The 19,760-nt window shown below is 46.7% G+C and overlaps 1 protein-coding gene across 1 annotated transcript; it reads right to left on the reverse strand.

The window, feature by feature from the left end:
• Window positions 1–2,156: 2,156 nt before the first annotated feature.
• On the reverse strand, window positions 2,157–3,845 carry LOC123065366 (uncharacterized). Its single transcript, XM_044488675.1, has 2 exons — window positions 3,393–3,845; window positions 2,157–3,308 (listed from the first exon to the last, which is right to left on the reverse strand). The coding sequence occupies exon 2, from the start codon at window positions 3,157–3,159 to the stop codon at window positions 2,455–2,457; it is 705 nt and encodes a 234-aa protein (XP_044344610.1). The 5' UTR covers window positions 3,160–3,308; window positions 3,393–3,845; the 3' UTR covers window positions 2,157–2,454.
• Window positions 3,846–19,760: the final 15,915 nt, after the last annotated feature.

A 19,760-nucleotide genomic window follows, 5' to 3' on the forward strand; every position in this document is an offset into this window, starting at 1 on the left:
GAGAGGCAGCGGAGATGATTACTTGGGCACTTCTGAGTATTGAGACCCCGCGCTCTTCATGTTTCCCGGCATGCCTCGTGTTCACAGAGGCTCGCACTCCAGGGAAGACTATAGGAAAAGATCATGGAGGGCTGCTTGACCCAACACAAGTTGGTTTGGTGTGTAGTCACATGGCAACCCTGGGGTGTGCCACCAGAAGCCCCAGATAAAGTGCTAGAGGGTTTTTCCTAGTCCACAGAGGTGAACAGTTCCCTTCCTAGTTCCCAAGGTGGGTCCCGAAGAATCCTGGAAGAAGAGTCCCCAAGAAGTTCGAGCCGAATGTCAAAACAAGTCCGTGAAGTCCGCGACCAGTCAATCATCCGCGTGAGGAATAAGATGAAATTCCAAAGTCCATGAAGCAAATTCAAGAAAGAAAATCCCAACAGTCCAAGGAGCAATCAAGCGTTCCCAAGCAGTAAGGAACCCACTGGAAGGAAGGCGGGAGGTAGCTGTTCACCACCCCTCAAGATTCATGAAGGAAAATCGCCAAGATGTTGTCCCAAAACCATTTACCCTGAACTTATCACGCCCAAGTCTCTGGGCTCATGGGGCGTGTGCAGGGGGCATGCTGAGCTGTGGGGCCCTTAGTATGATGATGGGCTAGTGTGAATTTTTGTTGCCTCTCGGAAGCATCCCGAAACACGATGTCTTCATACACGTACACCAAAGCTATTTAAGTTGTTGAGTTGCAATCGTCAAGGTCTTTCGACGGTTCCCAATGACAAGTCCTTCGGTAGCCTTCTCGGATATCACGCCTATAGCTCGTGTATAACGGGAAAGTCAACATTTTAAAACCCACATTTTTTCCCTTTCTCTTTTTCACCTGTTTTCATTGGTGTTCCTAGTTGTGCTCCTCCAACATCTTTGCAGCCATGGAGAGGCACTCTCTGTCATCGTTGACGGCTTTCCGACAACAACCACTACATCGAACTACGTCCTGGGTGCAACAATACCCATGCGTCCCTGACAACACCGATGACAGCCCGACAACCAATGGTCTACACCGACACGCACGATGGGCGCCAGAAGGCACCGGCGCTCACGAAGGTGGAGCTGGTTCGTCTCCGCAACCTCGTCTCCAACAACAATGAAGCGTGGGGGCAACGTCAACCCCCTGATTATTCGTAAGGCCGATGGATGGTGTGACGGTTCACTCAACGAAGGAGAGCTATCGACGGTCTACCGATGCCTCGCCTACATCAACACCAAGAGATCACGGGAGCAGTGCAACGCGCCAGTGCGGCCAACGTGAATCTGTGAAACCCTCCAATCAAGTCAGCTGGCACCGTAGCAGCTAGACGGCCACGACAAGATTGGTAAAAAAATTATTTTTGTTTTCAGGACAAGGCATGATGTTTCGCCATGGAACGATGACAGGATAGGGTTCATTCGTTGGTTGGCATCGTGCATGTTATACGATCCAATGAGCACCCTAGAGAAACACAGGTGTGGATGGACATGCCTACACTAATTTACATTACTATCAACCAATCATCTTCGGGACGACGCTCAATATCACGAACCTCGGGTCAATACCTCTCTAGGCTGCACACATGTTGATGCACAAATTCGTTACAAAAAATGTTTTCAAGTTCGATCGCTTCACGCTCGAACTTTATTTGGTGAGGGGGCATTTGTTTGACGCAGTTTTGTACTAAAGAAGAGAGGTTAAATAAGTACTAAAAAGATACGGACCAACTCTTTTTCCTCTCTCTCTTACATGACTAATCCCTTAATTATTATTATTATTATTATCTGAACAAAAAGGAATTTTCGGGAGTGCATGTCACACAGGGAAGAGTATATGTACACACATGGTGGACTAGTGCATGCACAAACTAGTTAATCTCTTGATTGATCTTGTACGCGATGCATGGCAATTTTGCCTACGTACATACATGCATGCATGAGGGCGGTAATATGTACATCGGAAATATATGCCTCGGTTATACGTGGAGGCCACGACGATGGACTTACAAATAAGAATATGAACACCCACACATATGATGGATTGATCGATATATTTTTGAGGTCTAGATGTGCACTTGAAGGTGTCGCGGCTGGTGCAACACAAGTTGAAGCTGTTACATCAAGCATTGGTGGAGTCCAACAAAGACCAAGCCCGAAGGATTGCAGCAGATATACCAGGGAGGTTGTGGTTAGCTAGCCTCATCGTTGTGGGAAGCTGATACAACGCAGCTCCATGGCCAGTATGAAGCAAAGACCTGGCGAGTAAAAGTAAAAAAAGGAGATATATCACAAAAGCTATCATTTTATTGATCGATGATACAAATGTTCACTGGGACTAATGAAACTTTTTTCTGGATGGGCTAAGACAAATTATATTTAACTAAGATGGAACCTATTTTTAAGTGCAGCTTTTGCAGAGCAGTCCATGATCTCTAGCCCGCTCCCTCACTCAGGAGCTTTATATGATAGGATTGTCACGATCTCCGGAAGTGTTCCGCCGGCAGCCAGGAAGGCAACCGCCTCCGCACGATGTCTTGTGTATGGCTCGGCCACCTGTGACGAACTCCGGACTGCATCCTCATGAGCTTCAAGATGGCGGGAGCTAGAAGTCATCATGTCAGCTAGGACGCACGTGCGCTTTTCAGCCAGTGCCGTCATCTCCGTTTCCTTCTCACAGAGGGCCTTGTACTCCTTAGCAAGCTGCTGATTTTTGCTGGCAAGCATCTGATGTTCTTCGGCCAACTTCTTTTGTCTGTTGCAGATGGAGGCGAGGTCGGCAAGGCGCCCCTCTAGGCGCGGCCCTTCCTTCTCGAGGCGGCAAAGTCCTTGAGTGATCCCCGCATGAGCTGCATAGAGTTTCTCCAACAGAGATGACACTTGCACCGGCGCGGGTGCCGATGTGTGGGAAGTGGCAAGACCACCTTTTCCTCCCAGACGAGCCACCACTGCTTCAAGGTGTCGAATCAGAATCTCAAGGTCTGGCGGGACCTCGTTGGCATACGGAATCTTCCACATACTTATCACAGACTCGATTTTAGTTATGGTTAGCTCCTCATTGATCGGCTGCTCCCTTGGCGCCTCTTGTATATCCTTGAGTCCTATTGAGATATACTTTGCTGCTATTCCGGGTGGGAGAACAAGGCTTGGCATTGAGATGTTATTAGTCGGAGGGACTTTGAGCTTCTCGAGCAAAGTGTTTTCTCTAGCAAGGATATTTTGGCGTTGCTCAATTAATACACGGAGCTCTTTTGCCTCATGGGAATAAAAGCCTTCTAGATTAGTTGATTTGCTGGAAACATCTAGAAAGGCGACAAAAAGAGAAAGAGTCAAGAAAGCATCAAAAAAAAATTCATGCAAAGGTGGCGAGGGTACTATACATGTACCTCAAGCAGACGGCCTTGGTTTCTTTGCAGTTATCCCAACATCCTTGTCACTGATAGCACCCGATTACCGCTTTTTGTCCACTTTGGGGGTGCTTGTTGATGTGGTTAAAGAAGCGGGCTTTGTCGCCAGGGAGGCGGGTTTCACGACGAGATCGCTCCCTGCCACACTTGAAGAATTCGCAGCTGGATCACTCGCCGCCTGGGGCGTGTGCTTCGCCACCGAACTAGACTTGGCCGAAGGTGTGGATTTTGAGGCCGGCTCATCTTGGTCCATGTTTTCCATCACCTCGTCTAAGAGTTGCTCCATACCGCGGCCCATAGGCATGAATGGCAACACGTCGTCAAGTTTGTCCTGCATGCATACATCATATACGTAGAAGTAAGAAAATAATGCATTCAATCAAGCTCTATTTCTTTATTATTTTCTTTACCTCGAGGTTCCCTAGTGGTGGAGCGTCAGCATCAAGAGAGATGGATGTCTCGTCAGAATTCTTTGAGTTGCAGTTCGGGTAGCTACGCGTAGTCCGTGGCGCTGTGCTATGCGGCTTCAGTACAAGCAGCGGGGCGCTAGGCAACCGCGGTGACCGGTTTGTGTACTCCACGCCCTTGGAGTGGTTTCCCGACTTGCTTGGAGGTGGTGGAGGAGTTGAGCCACCTTTGCCGTTCGTGCTGCCGCTCGTCGAGCCTTCAACATCTCTTGATCCGTACTTATTTAACTTGTCGCCCCATCCCATGGTGTCCTGATGATATGGTTGAAACAACAAATATAAAGTTAGCAGGAGACAAAAGATGCAAGTTTATCTACTGGACATGCACACAGAGCATGCAAAGCCAGGCGACACATTAGCTTCAGAAAAGAGATAACGAAGTTGTACCTTTTTCTCTTTTGATCGGATGTGTTGTAGGCGATGATGAAACTTGTGTGCTTTTGGACGCTACCCAGGGTCTCATCTTTATAGCAGCATAGATGATGCATACATGGCAAGACCTATGCAAGAACCCTGGTCGGATGCGGCAAGGGATTACATTGATCGGGAGCTTTGGACTATGTTGAGGACTTTGCTTCCTTGTATGAAGAGTTGAAGTGAACTTGCCTTGTATGGAGCTGTCCGGTGTGCTTCACCGTATGAATCTCAACTTCGAGCTCGGCACAGGTAATGCGCAGGTAATGTACTTGAGTTTGGTCTTATAATCATATGTACGTAGCTTTTGCATGCTTGTTCAAAAATAAAAAAAGGGTTTTGCATGTACGTGACAAGCTTGCCTTGCACTTGGTATTTATATGCTATATGTACGTATTCGGGTATCTCGGCCGGCCGACAAGCCCGTGTACATTTCTGAATACCCGTAGTACTCAAACCAAGCATATACCTGTACTACTAGCCGGTCTTTGGTTACCTTTTTGCATGCACACGTAAAGTAGCATACATGCATGTATTTTCGGTAGATTATACGTGGCAGCCATGTACGCAAGATGGGTTCCTTTCTTTTTGCAGGCTCAAATGGAAAGATGCTAGCAGAAGGAAGGTGTAGAAGCAGCATTAGGATTTACTTAGCTCACGAAGGAGCAATACATAATCGGGGAGTCACCAAAATTTGGAAACAAATACAAAAGGAAAGATGACTTGCTGAACGAAGCAAGAGTACAGTCCAAGAAATCCGATTCGTTCCTTGTCACGTTTCCTTTCTTCTGCACCGGCCGGACGCCTATATATAGAGGCAAATTCTCAACATTGAGGGGAGGAGATGCAGCAATCCCAGGAGAGAAATCTCACGCCACTCACACACGCACCCAGCAAACTCATCACGCATCCATCCATCAAGCAAGTCCACGCAACACCACATCCATGAAGAGGCAAAACGCACGCAGCCGACGCACGTTGACAGGAGATCGGCGACTCGGCGTACCCTCATCCGTGCAAAGAACCTCGGTGGCGATGAACGCAATGGTCATGTTTCCAGAAGGTGAGACTAATGTATAATTTTTTTGTCTCCTCCTTACATCCAGCATGCATGCACTACACGGAGGGTACGTGGTCGTCGCCGAAGACAACGCTCATTCAATTCCGCCGCCGGCACCGGAGAGGACTTCATCGAACAAGGAGATTACACCAACACCGCTGGAGTTTGTCCACACCGAGCCCTTCATCTTTGCACGTCGTGATCGGGTGCGGATGGAGCTCGCCAATGACGGAGCCCAACCACGCCCTTCTACAAAGTCACCTTCCTTGGTCTTGTGAGGCAGCGCCCTTGTCTTGGCGGACCACCGAATATGGTGTCTGACCAAGATGAGGTGCACTCTTCATGGCTTTTAGGCCTCGGCGTACATGCGGTGTGCTCCTTGTCTTAGCAGACCACCGAATACGGCGTCTAGCTCAGACGAGGCATCAACCACGCCCCTCCATGAAGCCATCCTTCTTCAACACCACAATGTTTCACCCTTGTCGTGGTGGACCACCGAATACGGCGTCCAGCCGAGACGAGGCGCACGCTTTGTTGCACAGGTCTCATTGTCATACAGGCGGCGTGCTCCTTGTCTTAGCAGACCACCGAATACGACGTCTAGCTGGGACAGGGCATCAATCACGCACCTCCATGTCATCCTTCTTCGGCCCCGCGATGTTCGCCTTTGTCTTGGTGGACCACCGAATACGGCGTCCAGCCAAGACGAGGTGCACCCTTTGTTGCATACATGTCTCATCGTCGTACATGCGGCGTGGTCCTTGTCTTAGCAGACCACCGAGTACGTCGTCTAGCTGAGACGAGGCATCAACCATGCCTCTACATGATGCCACTTTTCTTTGGCCCCGCGGCATGATCTCTGTTTTGGCAGACCACCGAATACGGCGTCTAGCCAAGACGAGGCATCCACCACACCCCTCTAAGGCGTTACCTCTCACGGCCTTGTGAGTTGGAGTCTTTGTCTCCGCAGACTATCATAACCTCGACGTCTAGTCGAGATGAGACGCCAACCACACCGGCCATGCCGATGCAAGTGTGCATTGGTTTTACACTGACGACAGTATCCACAAAAGAATACTCCCGCGAGGCAACCCCTTGCGTACCCCAACGAAGCCGCTACATCATCAAGAAGTCCAAGCCAAGAAGGATCCATGCTACCCCAACACCGATTACATCAACACTGTCAACACCGACGAGGCGCGACGGCGAGGGCGGACGTGGCTAGCACAAAGCCATGCTTTGGGTGGCACATGTACTGACGAGGACACGGGCTTTGCCGCTGCCCGCACCACCACACACCATCATCATCATGCATGGACAATGCGAAGCGAAGACGACGAAGACGAACACACGGCTTAATTGGAGGTATCTCGCGGAGCAACCCGCGGGAGTAATTAACCGAGAGCTTTTCGAGGCCCTGGGAACCAGGAGACCGCACATCGCCATAGTCACGCTGGCCGCGCTAGTAGGCCACGAAGCACATTTATTTTATGGGATCCTGTAATTTTGTTCATCCAAAGAGATAAATGAAATACTTGTTTCCCGTACCACTTCTCTTTGTGTACTACGGTACATTGGCATGCCCACACATTTTTTCTTTTCCCCGGCGTATGAGAGTCGTCCACACTCCTTATCTTCCCTTGATCAAGGAGCGCATATAAGTTTTTTCTCGTGTCAAACACTTTGATCACACTATCAAAGCATTTATTCCAACCCCGAGAGGCTTGCACCAGTCCATAAATGGATTGCTGGAGCTTGCACACTTTCTTAGCACCCTTTGGATCAACAAAACGTCCTGGTTGCATCATATACAACTCTTCTTCCAGAAATCCATTCAGGAATGCAGTTTTGACATCCATTTGCCAAATTTCATAATCATAAAATGCAACAATTGCTAACATTATTTGGACAGACTTAAGCATCGCTACGGGTGAGAAAGTCTCATCATAGTCAACTCCTTGAACTTGTCGAAAACCTTTCCCAACAAGTCGAGCTTTGTAAACAGTAACATTACCGTTTGCATTGGTCTTCTTCTTAAAGATCCATTTATTTTCTATGGCTTGCCGATCATCGGGAAAGTCCACCAAAGTCCACACTTTGTTCTCATACATGGATCCCATCTCAGATTTCATGGCTTCAAGCCATTTCGCGAAATCTGGGCTCATCATCGCTTCCTCATAGTTCATAGGTTCCTCATGGTCTAGTAACATGACTTCGATAACATGATTACCGTACCACTCCGGTGCGGATCTTACTCTGGAAGACCTACGAGGTTCGATAGTAACTTGATCTGAAGCTTCATGATCATCATTTAGCTTCCTCGCTAATTGGTGTAGGAATCACGGGAATTGATTTCTGTGATGAATTACTTCCCAATAAGGGAGAAGGTACAACTACCTCATCAAGTTCTACTTTCCCCTCGCTCACTTTTTTCGAGAGAAACTCCTCCTCTAGAAAGGATACATTCTTAGCAACAAAGATTTTTCCTTCGGAACTTTGATAGAAGGTGTACCCAACAGTTTCCTTTGGGTATCCTATGAAGACGCACTTCTCCGATTTGGGTTCGAGCTTATCAGGTTGAAGCTTTTTCACATAAGCATCGCAGCCCCAAACTTTAAGAAACGACAACTTTGGTTTCTTGCCAAACAACAGTTCATAAGGCGTCGTCTCAATGGATTTTGATGGTGCCCTATTTAAAGTGAATGCATTCGTCTCTAAAGCATAACCCCAAAACGACAACGGTAAATCAGTAAGAGACATCATAGATCACACCATATCCAATATAGTACGATTACGACGTTCGGACACACCACTTCGCTGTGGTGTTCCAGGTGGTGTTAATTGTGAAACTATCCCATGTTGTTTCAAATGAAGACCAAACTCGTAACTCAAATATTCTTCTCCACGATCAGATCATAGAAACTTTATTTTCTTGTTACGATGATTTTCCACTTTACTCTGTAATTCTTTGAACTTTTCAAATGTTTCAGACTTATGCTTCATTAAGTAGATATAACCATATCTGCTCAAATCATCCTTGAAGGTAAGAAAATAACGATACCCACCACGAGCCTCAACACTCATTGGACCACATACATCAGTATGTATTATTTCCAGTAAGTCAGTAGATCGTTCCATTGTTCCGGAAAACGGAGTTTTAGTCATCTTGCCCATAAGGCACGGTTCGCAAGCACCAAATGATTCATAATCAAGTGATTCCAAAAGTCCATCTGCATGGAGTTTCTTCATGCGCTTTACACCGATATGACCCAAACGGTAGTACCACAAATAAGTTGCACTATCATTATTGAATTTATATCTTTTGGCTTCAACACTATGAATATGTGTATCACTACTATCGATATTCAACAAAAATAGACCACTCAGCAAGGGTGCATGACCATAAAAGATATTACTCATATAAATAGAACAACCATTATTCTCTGATTTAAATTAATAACCGTCTCGCATTAAACAAGATCCAGATATAATGTTCATGCTCAACGCTGGCACCAAATAACAATTATTCAGGTCTAAAACTAATCCCGAAGGTAGATGTAGAGGTAGTGTGCCGACCGCGATCACATTGACTTTGGAACCATTTCCCACGCGCATCGTCACCTCGTCCTTAGCCAATCTTCGTTTAATCCGTAGCCCCTGTTTCGAGTTGCAAATATGAGGAGCAGAACCAATATCAAATACCCATGCACTACTGTGAGCATTAGTTAAGTACACATCAGTAACATGTATATCAAATATACCTTTCACTTTGCCATCCTTCTTATCCGCCAAATAATTGGGGCAGTTCCGCTTCCAGTGGCCAGTCGCTTTGTAGTAGAAGCACTCAGTTTCAGACTTAGGTCCAGACTTGGGTTTCTTCTCTTGAGTAGCAACCTTTTTGTCATTCTTCTTGAGGTTCCCCTTCTTCCCTTTGCCTTTTTTCTTGAAACTAGTGGTCTTATTGACCATCAACACTTGATGCTCCTTTTTGATTTCTACCTTCGCGGCCTTTAGCATCGCGAAGAGCTCGGGAATAGTCTTGTTCATCCCTTGAATATTATAGTTCATCATGAAGCCTTTATAGCTTGGTGGAAGTGATTGAAGAACTCTGTCAATGACACAATCAACTGGAAGATCAACTCCCAACTGAGTCAAGTGGTTATGGTACCCAGACATTCTGAGTATGTGTTCACTGACAGAACTATTCTCCTCCATTTTGCAGCTGTAGAACTTGTTGGAGACTTCGTATCTCTCAACTCGGGCATTTGCTTGAAATATTAACTTCAACTCTTGGAACATCTCATATGCTCCATGATGTTCAAAATGTCTTTGAAGTCCCGATTCTAAGCCATAAAGCATGGCACATTGAACTATCGAGTAGTCATCAGCTTTGCTCTGCCAGACGTTCTTAACATCATCAGTTGCATCTGCAGCAGGCCTGGCACCTAGCGGTGCTTCTAGGACATAATTCTTCTGTGCAGTAATGAGGATAATCCTCAAGTTACTCACCCAGTCCGTGTAGTTGCTTCCATCATCTTTCAACTTAGCTTTCTCTAGGAACGCAATAAAACTCAAAGGAACGGTAGCACGGGCCATTGATCTACAACAACATAGACATGCAAAATACTATCAGGTACTAAGTTCATGATAAATTAAAGTACAATTAATCATATTACTTAAGAACTCCCACTTAGATAGACATCCCTCTAATCATCTAAGTGATCACGTGATCCAAATCAACTAAACCATGTCCAATCATCACGTGAGATGGAGTAGTTTTCAATGGTGAACATCACAATGTTGATCATATCTACTATATGATTCACGCTCGACCTTTCGGTCTCGATGTTCCGAGGCCATATCCGCATATGCTAGGCTCATCAAGTTTAAACCGAGTATTCTACGTGTGCAAAACTGGCTTGCACCCGTTGTATGTGAACGTAGAGCTTATCACACCCGATCATCACGTGGTGTCTCGGCACGACGAACTGTAGCAACGTTGTATACTCAGGGAGAACACTTGTACCTTGAAATTTAGTGAGGGATCATCTTATAATGCTACCGATGTTCTAAGCAAAATAAGATGCATAAAGGATAAACATCACATGCAATCAAAATATGTGACATGATATGGCCATCATCATCTTGTGCTCATGATCTCCATCACCAAAGCATCCTCATGATCTCCATCGTCACCGGCGTGACACCTTGATCTCCATCGTAGCATCATTGTCGTCTCGCCAACTATTGTTACTACGACTATTGCTACCGCTTAGTGATAAAGTAAAACATTTACATGGCGATTGCATTGCATACAATAAAGCGACAACCATATGGCTCCTGCCTGTTACCGATAACTTTGTTACGAAACATGATCATCTCATACAACAATTTATATCACATCATGCCTTGACCATATCACATCACAGGAAGCCCTGCAAAAACAAGTTAGACATCCTCTACTTTGTTGTCGCAAGTTTTACGTGGCTGCTGCGGGCTTCTAGCAAGAATCGTTCTTACCTACGCATCAAAACCACAATGATTTTTCGTCAAGTGTGTTGTTTGAACCTTCAACAAGGACTGGGCGTAGCCACACTTGATTCAACTACAGTTGGAGAAACAGACACTCACCAGCCACCTATGTGTGAAGCACGTCGGTAGAACCAGTCTCGCGTAAGCGTACGCGTAATGTCAATCTGAGCCGCTTCATCCAACAATATCGCCGAATCAAAGTATGACATGCTGGTAAGCAGTATGACTATTATCACCCACAACTCTTTGTGTTCTACTCATGCATATAACATCTACGCATAGACTTGGCTCGGATGCCACTGTTGGGGAACGTAGTAATTTCAAAAAAATTCCTACGATCACGCAAGATCTATCTCTAGGTGATGCATAGCAATGAGAGGGGAGAGTATTGTCCACGTACCCTCGTAGACCGAAAGCGGAAGCGTTATGACAACGCGGTTGATGTAGTCGTACGTCTTCACCATTCGACTGATCCTAGCACCAAAGGTACGACACCTCCGTGATCTGCACACATTTAGCTCGGTGATGTCATGAACTCTAGATCCAGCTGAGGTCGAGGGAGAGTTTCATCAGCATGACGGCGTGGTGACAGTGATGATGAAGTTACTGGCACAAGGTTTCGCCTAAGCACTATGACGATATGACCGAGGTGGAAATATGTGGAGGGGGGCACCGCACACGGCTAAAACAATTGTCAACTTGTGTGTCTATGGGGTGCCCCCTTCCCCGTATATAAAGAAGTGGAGGAGGGGGCCGGCCGACCTCCTACGGCGCGCCCCAAGGGGGATTCCTACTCCTACTAGGAGTAGGTTCCCCCCCTTTCCTAGTCCAACACTAAAAAAAATACACTTCCGTGATGATACGTGTGTGTCATAGTAGGTCACGTTTTCTGTCATGCATGTACATCCATGACGATTTTACGATAGAATCAAGATAGTCATATCTGTGCTGTCATAGAAGTGTTCCATGACATTACAAAAATTATCATCACGGAAGCGTCGACTTCCATCATGAGAAACCACGCGTCACAGAAGTGCTTTCGTCAAGGGTCACCAACACATGGCATCCACCGTAACGGAACACCGTTATTCTACCGGGTCCGATTTTGGATCCGATAACCTGTTAACAGCCCCGACCAATGGGGATTTTCCATGTGTAAATTTCTCATTGGCTGGAGGAACCACATGTCGGCTCACCGTTGGGACAGATGCCATCCACTCATTGGACGGAAGGCGCCTATGATACATTGACACGTGGCACGTCCCAACAGAGGCCCATTCCAGTGAAAAGGCTGTCCCGTTTGACTTGGTCAAAAGGTAGCGGGCCGGCCCACGGAAAGCCTGTTAACGGCATGTTCGCATATAGCCCATTTACAGCCGGCTAACTCACGACCCGTTACAGCCTACCAAAATTAGGCCTAGTAGCGTCATCTGGGCCATCCAATATGATTCTGGCCCATTGTAACTTCCGGCCCATGTATGGCCCATGACGTCTTTCGGCCCATAAGAGTCCCTTTGTAACTCTTGGCCCATTAACGGCCCGTGGTGAAACCGGCCCGTAATGAACAGTGTATCGCTTATACCCATTAGCGGCCCATTATTCCATTGGGTCGTTTCCAGCCCATGTTACCTTTCGGCCTTCTCAGGGCCCATTTATTCTTGGGCTCATTTCTAGCATTCGGTTACTTGCGGCCTATTACTGGCCTTTTCTGCTTGTGGGCCATCAGGCCGTGGATACAGTCGGCCCTTTTGTGGCCCGTTAATTCGTTGGGCCATTTTCATAGCATCATGAAATACGGCCTATTAACGGCCCGTTATGGTTAACCCATAAAACGTACAATTTCCACTCTAGCCCATTTATGGCCCATTATACGGCCCGTACAAGGCCCATAGATGAGACGGCCCATAGAAGGCCCATGGATCCTACAAGACGTAGAAGGCCCATGGATCCGACGACCCATGGATCCGACGGCCCATAGAAGGCCCATGGATCTGATGGCCCATAGAAGGCCCATGGATCCTACGGCCCATAGAAGGCCCACGGATCCGACGGCCATAGAAGGCCATGGATCGTCCATCCCATAGATGGCCCAAGGATCGTACGAACCATGGAGGGCCATGGTCACTACAACGTTTGGGTGAGTTGGCCCCCGTTTGAACGATATAGCATATTCAAAGAATTATCCTACTCTATACTATCACCTCTAAAAAACATACACTATACAATAAAGAGACTAAGGCATAGAAACATAGAATAATCCTACACTATACAATAAAGAAATTATAGCCGATTATAACCACTGGGTATTACGGTTCAGCACCAGTGATAATAAAGCATACACAAACAACAAATTACATACACTGGGCAAATACAGCTCATACATCATGGACGCGCATCAACATAACTTACCATTTGAAGTATAATCTCTTCAGAAAATAGGATTGGTCGGATTCAGATAGAACAAATTTTTGTCTGCAAAATCTCCAATTCCTTTGTGGTTACCTCAGTGTCTTGTTTCATTTTTTGACTCCTGCATCTAATACCTACATGTCCAGTCTCAACTTGTTGATTGTACGTTGAGAATCATGTACACGTTGTCTTGCCACCTCTAGTTGATGCTCGAGAACATCAGCACATTCCAATTCCAATCCATAATCATTCAGTAACGCACATGCCACACTGCTTGCAGATCTTTGTGTTGATGTCACTTCATCCTGAAATGTTTCTGTAAGTACACATGACTAGGGCAAAAATATAGTTACAAAAGTGAAGTGAGCAAGACAGACTATTTTGTACATGGAAAAACAGGACTAACAATAATGTTACACATCATGAAGCAGAAGCAGGTGATATTTTAAAAATTATAAAAAAGGTAGTTTGTGCAGCCTGCATACAAAAATCTCTCTTAGCTCAACAGAGGAGCATGATGTTGGGCCCAATCCAAAACACAAACAAGTTACAAATTTAGACAACACATTGCGTATAAGTAAGCAAGTAGTTAGCTATTCTATAGCTCAATTAAAGTCTTAGGGAGCATAATGAATAGCAGAGGGTTTCATACAAACATACTACAGCAAGCAAAACTATGCAATCATTAGCCTAGTATAAACTAGATTGTGAGCCTCATGCAATAATAGTTGGTTAATAGACTTCAAAGCTTCAGGCACACTTCGGCAGAGTAATTAAATGGTAAGGCCTTTAATTATGTCAACTAATAGTTATACAAGCACCCAACATCAGGCATCATTCTTTGGGCATCTCATTAACTGAGGACAAATAAAGCAATTGAAAAGAGCAAATTAACTATGCCTGAAATAAACAAGGAATTTAACTGTTGAGTTGGATACAGTGACTTACCTTAACTGGTTGAAGAGGCTCAACGCAGCTCCTACGTCTCTTGCAAGGATCCTTCCTAACATCTTGTACTTGGAAATCCTCAATCTTATCTTCATTACACCCCCTCTGCAAGGTGACACAAACTAGTTACTCGTCTCCTTGGAAGATAAATATGCATACTTTCCAGTCTGTGAACACAAAAGGATGAGATTATAACAAAACAACACCACATAATGAAACATGCCGCATCTCTTGCACTTGGACACAATGAAATGAGCATTTACTATGTCTGCACTATGTAAAAACTAGGCATACCTTCGAACTGGATCTCCAGGTACTCTTGGAGAGCCTACTTTAGTGTACAGCCAAACCTTTGTGTCACCTATGAGTTAGACAAGGCCCCACTACAACAGCCCTTAGTGTTTAAATCATTGACAAGCTATGTTAGACTGTTAGGTCAAGAACAACAAGTAATCAAAGCAAACAGTTCTAGTATGGCTGGCTGATGCAAACAAGCAATTGAACAAATGTGTGAGCAAATCTTACATATCAAGAAAAGAAGCAAAGAAGGAGGCTTAAAGACCATCACTTGACTGACCAGATTTAAGGGGCATTTAAACATCATGTGCAACGAATGAACTAACATAAACATTGCATATTCCAGATTCTACAATGGAATGCACATGTATTATGTTATGCCATTGTCACATCCCTAGTTCTGGTATGCTCTGCGCTAGCTAGTCATGTGTTGCATCATGTTTAATTTCTCCTAAACCTGAAATGGGGATTGTTCAAACCCTAGCACTAGATCAAATCAAATAGGTTCAACCTAAAAGAATCTTCATTGAACCCAAAATGCCTTTGTAAATGTTCATGATTTTTTATAAAGGTGAAAACCTCTGCCAAAAATGATGAGCATATTTCTTGGCCATTTATGGATTTTTGAATTAACTCATAAAGTATTTGAATTTGGGCGTTTGAATGCTATAAATAATTTAAATGCTCAAATAATTCTGAAACTAAATGTGGGCTGTTGCATATATTTTAGAAGGTGCCCACAATTATTTTCAGGATTTTAGAAGTGCTCTGGTATTTTTAATAAAGCCCAAACAACTACAGAAATAGAAAACAAAAGAGAAATAGGAAAAGGCAGAGAGGAGAGAAAACTCACCTGCCCTTACGTGGCCGGCCCGCTGGCAGCCCAGCACTGTTGGCCCAGCCCAGCAGCCTTCCCCCCTGTCGTCTTCCTCGCGCCAGTGGGCAGCGCGCGTGGCCGACGCACGCCGGCACACGCTCTGCCACCTCCTGCCTCCCTGCTTGCCTCCGCTACTCCCTGGAGATGCCACGCGGCCCCTCGACCCTCTCTCACTTTCCCTGGATCCCTCCTTCTCCTCTGCTATCTCCCGCAGCACCATCGACACGCCACCATCGCCACCGACGCTGATTGCCGCAGCCACCGTGCTCCCCTCGCCTCGCCGATGTGCCAAGAAGCCCCGTCTCGTCCCCCTCTTCCTCCTCACCAAGACAGAAGGCGCCGGAAGCCCTGGATGTCGCCAGCTCTGTCGTTCCCCTCCTCGGACACCGAGGATCGCCACCATCGATTCGTCGCTGTCCGGCCTGCCCCGAGCCCGCCGAGCATCTCTTCGTGACCGTGGTGAGCCCCCGGTCATTTCTCCCCTATCCCCGCTTCCGTTTGGTCGTCGTAGCCGTTGCCCCCTTGCTTACCATAGCCGCCGCTGCACGGGCTCATCGCCGGCGAAGCCCCGATGACCTTTTGGTCCCGCACGTGCGCCCGTTGCACTCACAACGTCCCGTAGAGCAAAACTAGCGTGACAACCGGCTCGTTTGCAAGCTGCAGCGCTAACCCCGCACCCAACCGAGCTCCGGCCGCCGCCTCGCTCTCTGCCGTTGCTGTTTCTGACCACCCCGGCACCGCCCACGGCTAACACCTGATGCGCCCCATCGCGCCGTAGCCGTAGAGCCCAACCCCGCCTCCTCCCGTCGTCAGAGTCGCCGAAACGAGCGACGCCGCCGTGTCTGTGTGTCGCCGGCGGTTAACCGCCGACGTGGCCGGCTTAATTAGTGCCTAATCACACTGCTAATTACCCACCACAGTCATTGACAGCTGGGCCCCACTGCCTAACTAACCACAGTTTATTTCCTGTTTAGTTTTAATTAACAACAGCGGCCCCACGCGTCAGCTTTGACTAAGCTGACGTGGCCGTTGACTGGGCCCACATGTCAGCGGCACTAACTAGCCCCAGTCACTGACCAGTGGACCCCACTGGTCAGGTCTGACCTGCAGTAGCGCCTGTTGACCTGCTGATGTCACAGTGAGGTAGTGCTGATGCCACAACTCATTTTCTGGATTAATTTTAATTCAGGAAATTCCAGAAAATATCCAAAAGTTCAAAAATTCATATAAATTCAACCGTAACTCAGAATAAAATAATTTATATATGAAAAATGATCATAAAAACCCAATCTATCCATCTGTACCATTTTCATGCATGTTAGAACAACTTATAGCTGCTGTTTAGCACAAATAATATAAATGGCATTTAAATATCCACATATGGAGTTTGAATTTGAATCTTGGATTCAAACCAACTTCATTTAATCTGGTTGCTAGTTGCATTATCTCAAACCACATCATATTGCCATGTCACACTCATGCATCATATTGTTGCATTGCATTGATTGTGTTCCTTCTGTGTTGCCGGTATTTGTCCCCTCTCGATAGACGTGATACCAACAATGAGATCGATGACACCGATGAAGAACTATTTCTATCTTCAGAAGTGCCAGGCAAGCAAAATCCCCTTGTTCATTTCGATACAATCCCACTCTCTCGCTCTTGCTCTCTTTTACTCCATTAGGACAACAACGATTCAACTGTTACATCCTGCGGTAGTTGAACCCCTTTCCTCTGCATGACCTGTCATTGCCACAGTAAATAGATGAAACCCACTAGCATGAGTAGGAGTTGTTTGAGCCCTGATGTGCCTACTCATTCATGCTTGTTTGTCATGCCTGCTACTGCTTAGAGTTGAGTCAGGTCTGATTCATCGGGGATGAATCGGAGGTGTGTGAACAGGTCCTACTGTGTGAGAGCTAAGTGTGTGAACACGATTTGGTAAAGGTAGCGGTCAGAGGCCATGTAGGAGTACATGGTGGGTCGTCTCATTGAAACCGTCCTCAGGAACTTGGTTCTGTGTATTTGATCCATGAACAGTTACTACCACACATTGGGTTCCGGTAACTCGACCCCTCTCAACTTATTAATTAACTCGATCTCTGTCCAGGAGTTGCAACTAGTTTCTGGTGTTTGTAGGTAGTGTTAGTAGTCTACCAAGTGCCACCCGCTACATGTGGGCTTGGGACAGACTAGGCACCGTGGCACGGTGTACCAAGCGTAGGTACACCCGTCGAGGTGGGCTTGGGAACCCTGCTCACATCATTTGGGGCCGTGAGCGACACGCCGGCCGGGTCTCCTTGCGGATGGAACCCGAATAGGTGATAAACCTGGACCAGAGACTTGTGTGGTTAGTCAGGTCATGGCCGACTCCCTCGAAAGGCTTCCGCTTGAAGGTTGCTGAGATACACGAGGTGTACATGGCGGTAAGTGGTGAGAGCGTGTGTGAAGAAGTACACCCCTTCAGGGTTAATATGATTTATTCGAATAGCCGTGTCCGCGATAAAGGACTTCTGGGTTGCCTGTACAGTTCATAGATAACTTGAAGTGTACACCCTAAAATGTGCAAGATAAGCGTGAGTGCTATGGATGGCGTTCTCGTAGGGAGACAGGAGCGGATCCATAGTGGTGTATTGATTGGTGAATGCGTGGACTCGTGTGCGCCACCTCAAAAGAGTTACTTGCAATTGTAGTTCAGGATAGCCACCGAGTCAAAGCTGGCTTGCTGCAGTTAAACCCCACCACCCCTCTGTTGATAATGATGCATATGTAGTTAGTTCTGATGTAAGTCTTGCCGGGTACATTTGTACTCAGGTTTGCCTATTTTATGTTTTTGCAGAGAGACTTCAGTCTCACTAATAGTTTCACGTGGACTTCGACGTTTAGCTTGTTACCTCGGCAGGATCTGGTAGATAGTCAGGTTTCTTAGCCTTTTTCATTTGTAGATGTCTGTACTCAGACATGTTAAGCTTCCGCTTGTGCTTTGACTTGTATGCTCTGAGTGTTGGGTCATGAGACCCATGTTTGTAATATCTCACTCCTCGGAGCCTATTGAATAAAATACTTGAGTTGTAGAGTCGTGTTGTGATGCCATGTTGTATTTGCACATATCGAGCATATTGTGTGCATGTTATTGAAATGCTTGGTATGTGTGTGATCTGACTATCTAGTTGTTTATCCTTGGTAGCCTCTCTTACCGGGAAATGTCTCCTAGTGCTTCCACTGAGCCATGGTGGCTTGCTACTGCTCCGGAACACTTAGGCTGGCCGGGATGTTTCCTTCTTCGTTCCTGTGTCTGTCCCTTCGGGGAAATGTCTCGCGGTGTCTACCGGAGACCTGTTAGCCTGCTACAGCCCGGTTTACCGGAGTCCTGCTAGCCCAGTTGCTATAGCCCGGATTCACTCGCTAATGATCGACACGTTCGTTGCTGGGTCATGTATGCCTGTCCCTGTAAGTCAGTGCCACTTTGGGTTTACGACTAGCCATGTCAGCCCGGGCCCCTTGTCATATGGGTGCTAGCGACACTATCATATACGGGTGCCAAAAGGCGCAAACGGCCCCGAGCAAGGTAAGGCGACACCCGTGGGAATACCGTGCGTGAGGCCGCAAAGTGATATGAGGTGTTACATGCTAGATCGGTGTGGCTTTGAGTCGGGGTCCTGACAACCATGTATAATGATGCCTAAATGTACACTATTGTCAGGACCCCGACTCAATGCCACACCGATCTAGCATGTAACACCTCATATCACTTTGCGGCCTCACGCACGGTATTCCCACGGGTGTCGCCTTACCTTTGCCCGGGACCGTTTGCGCCTTTTGGCACATGTATATGATAGTGTCGCTAGCATCCATATGATAAGGAGCCTGGGCTGACATGGCTAGTCGTAACTGGCACAAACTTATAGGGACATGCATCCATGACCCAACATCGAACGTGTCGGTCATCAGTGAGTGAATCCAGGCTGTAGCACTGGGCTAGCAGGACTCCGGTGAACCGGGCTGTAGCGGGCTAACAGGACTCCGGTATTCATCGCGTGACATTTCCCCGAAGGGACAGACACAGGAACAAAGAAGGACACATGCCGGCCAGCCTAAGTGTTCCGGAGCAGTAGCAAGCTACCACGGCTCAGTGGAAGCACTAGGAGACATTTCCCGGTAAGAGAGGCTACTAAGGATAAACAACTAGATAGTCACATCCCACACATACCAAGCATTTTAATAACATACACACAGTATGCTCGATATGTGCAAATACAACATGGCATCACAACATGACTCTACAACTCAAGTATTTATTCAATAGGCTTCGAGGAGCGAGATATTACAAACATGGGTCTCAT

Source organism: Triticum aestivum, chromosome 3B (genome assembly GCF_018294505.1).
Source record: "Triticum aestivum cultivar Chinese Spring chromosome 3B, IWGSC CS RefSeq v2.1, whole genome shotgun sequence".
Taxonomy (NCBI): Eukaryota; Viridiplantae; Streptophyta; class Magnoliopsida; order Poales; family Poaceae; genus Triticum; species Triticum aestivum.

Bases quoted from the DNA above. Each gene is read 5' to 3' on its own strand.
- LOC123065366 (XM_044488675.1), bottom strand. From the start codon at position 3,159: ATGCCAAGCCTTGTTCTCCCACCCGGAATAGCAGCAAAGTATATCTCA.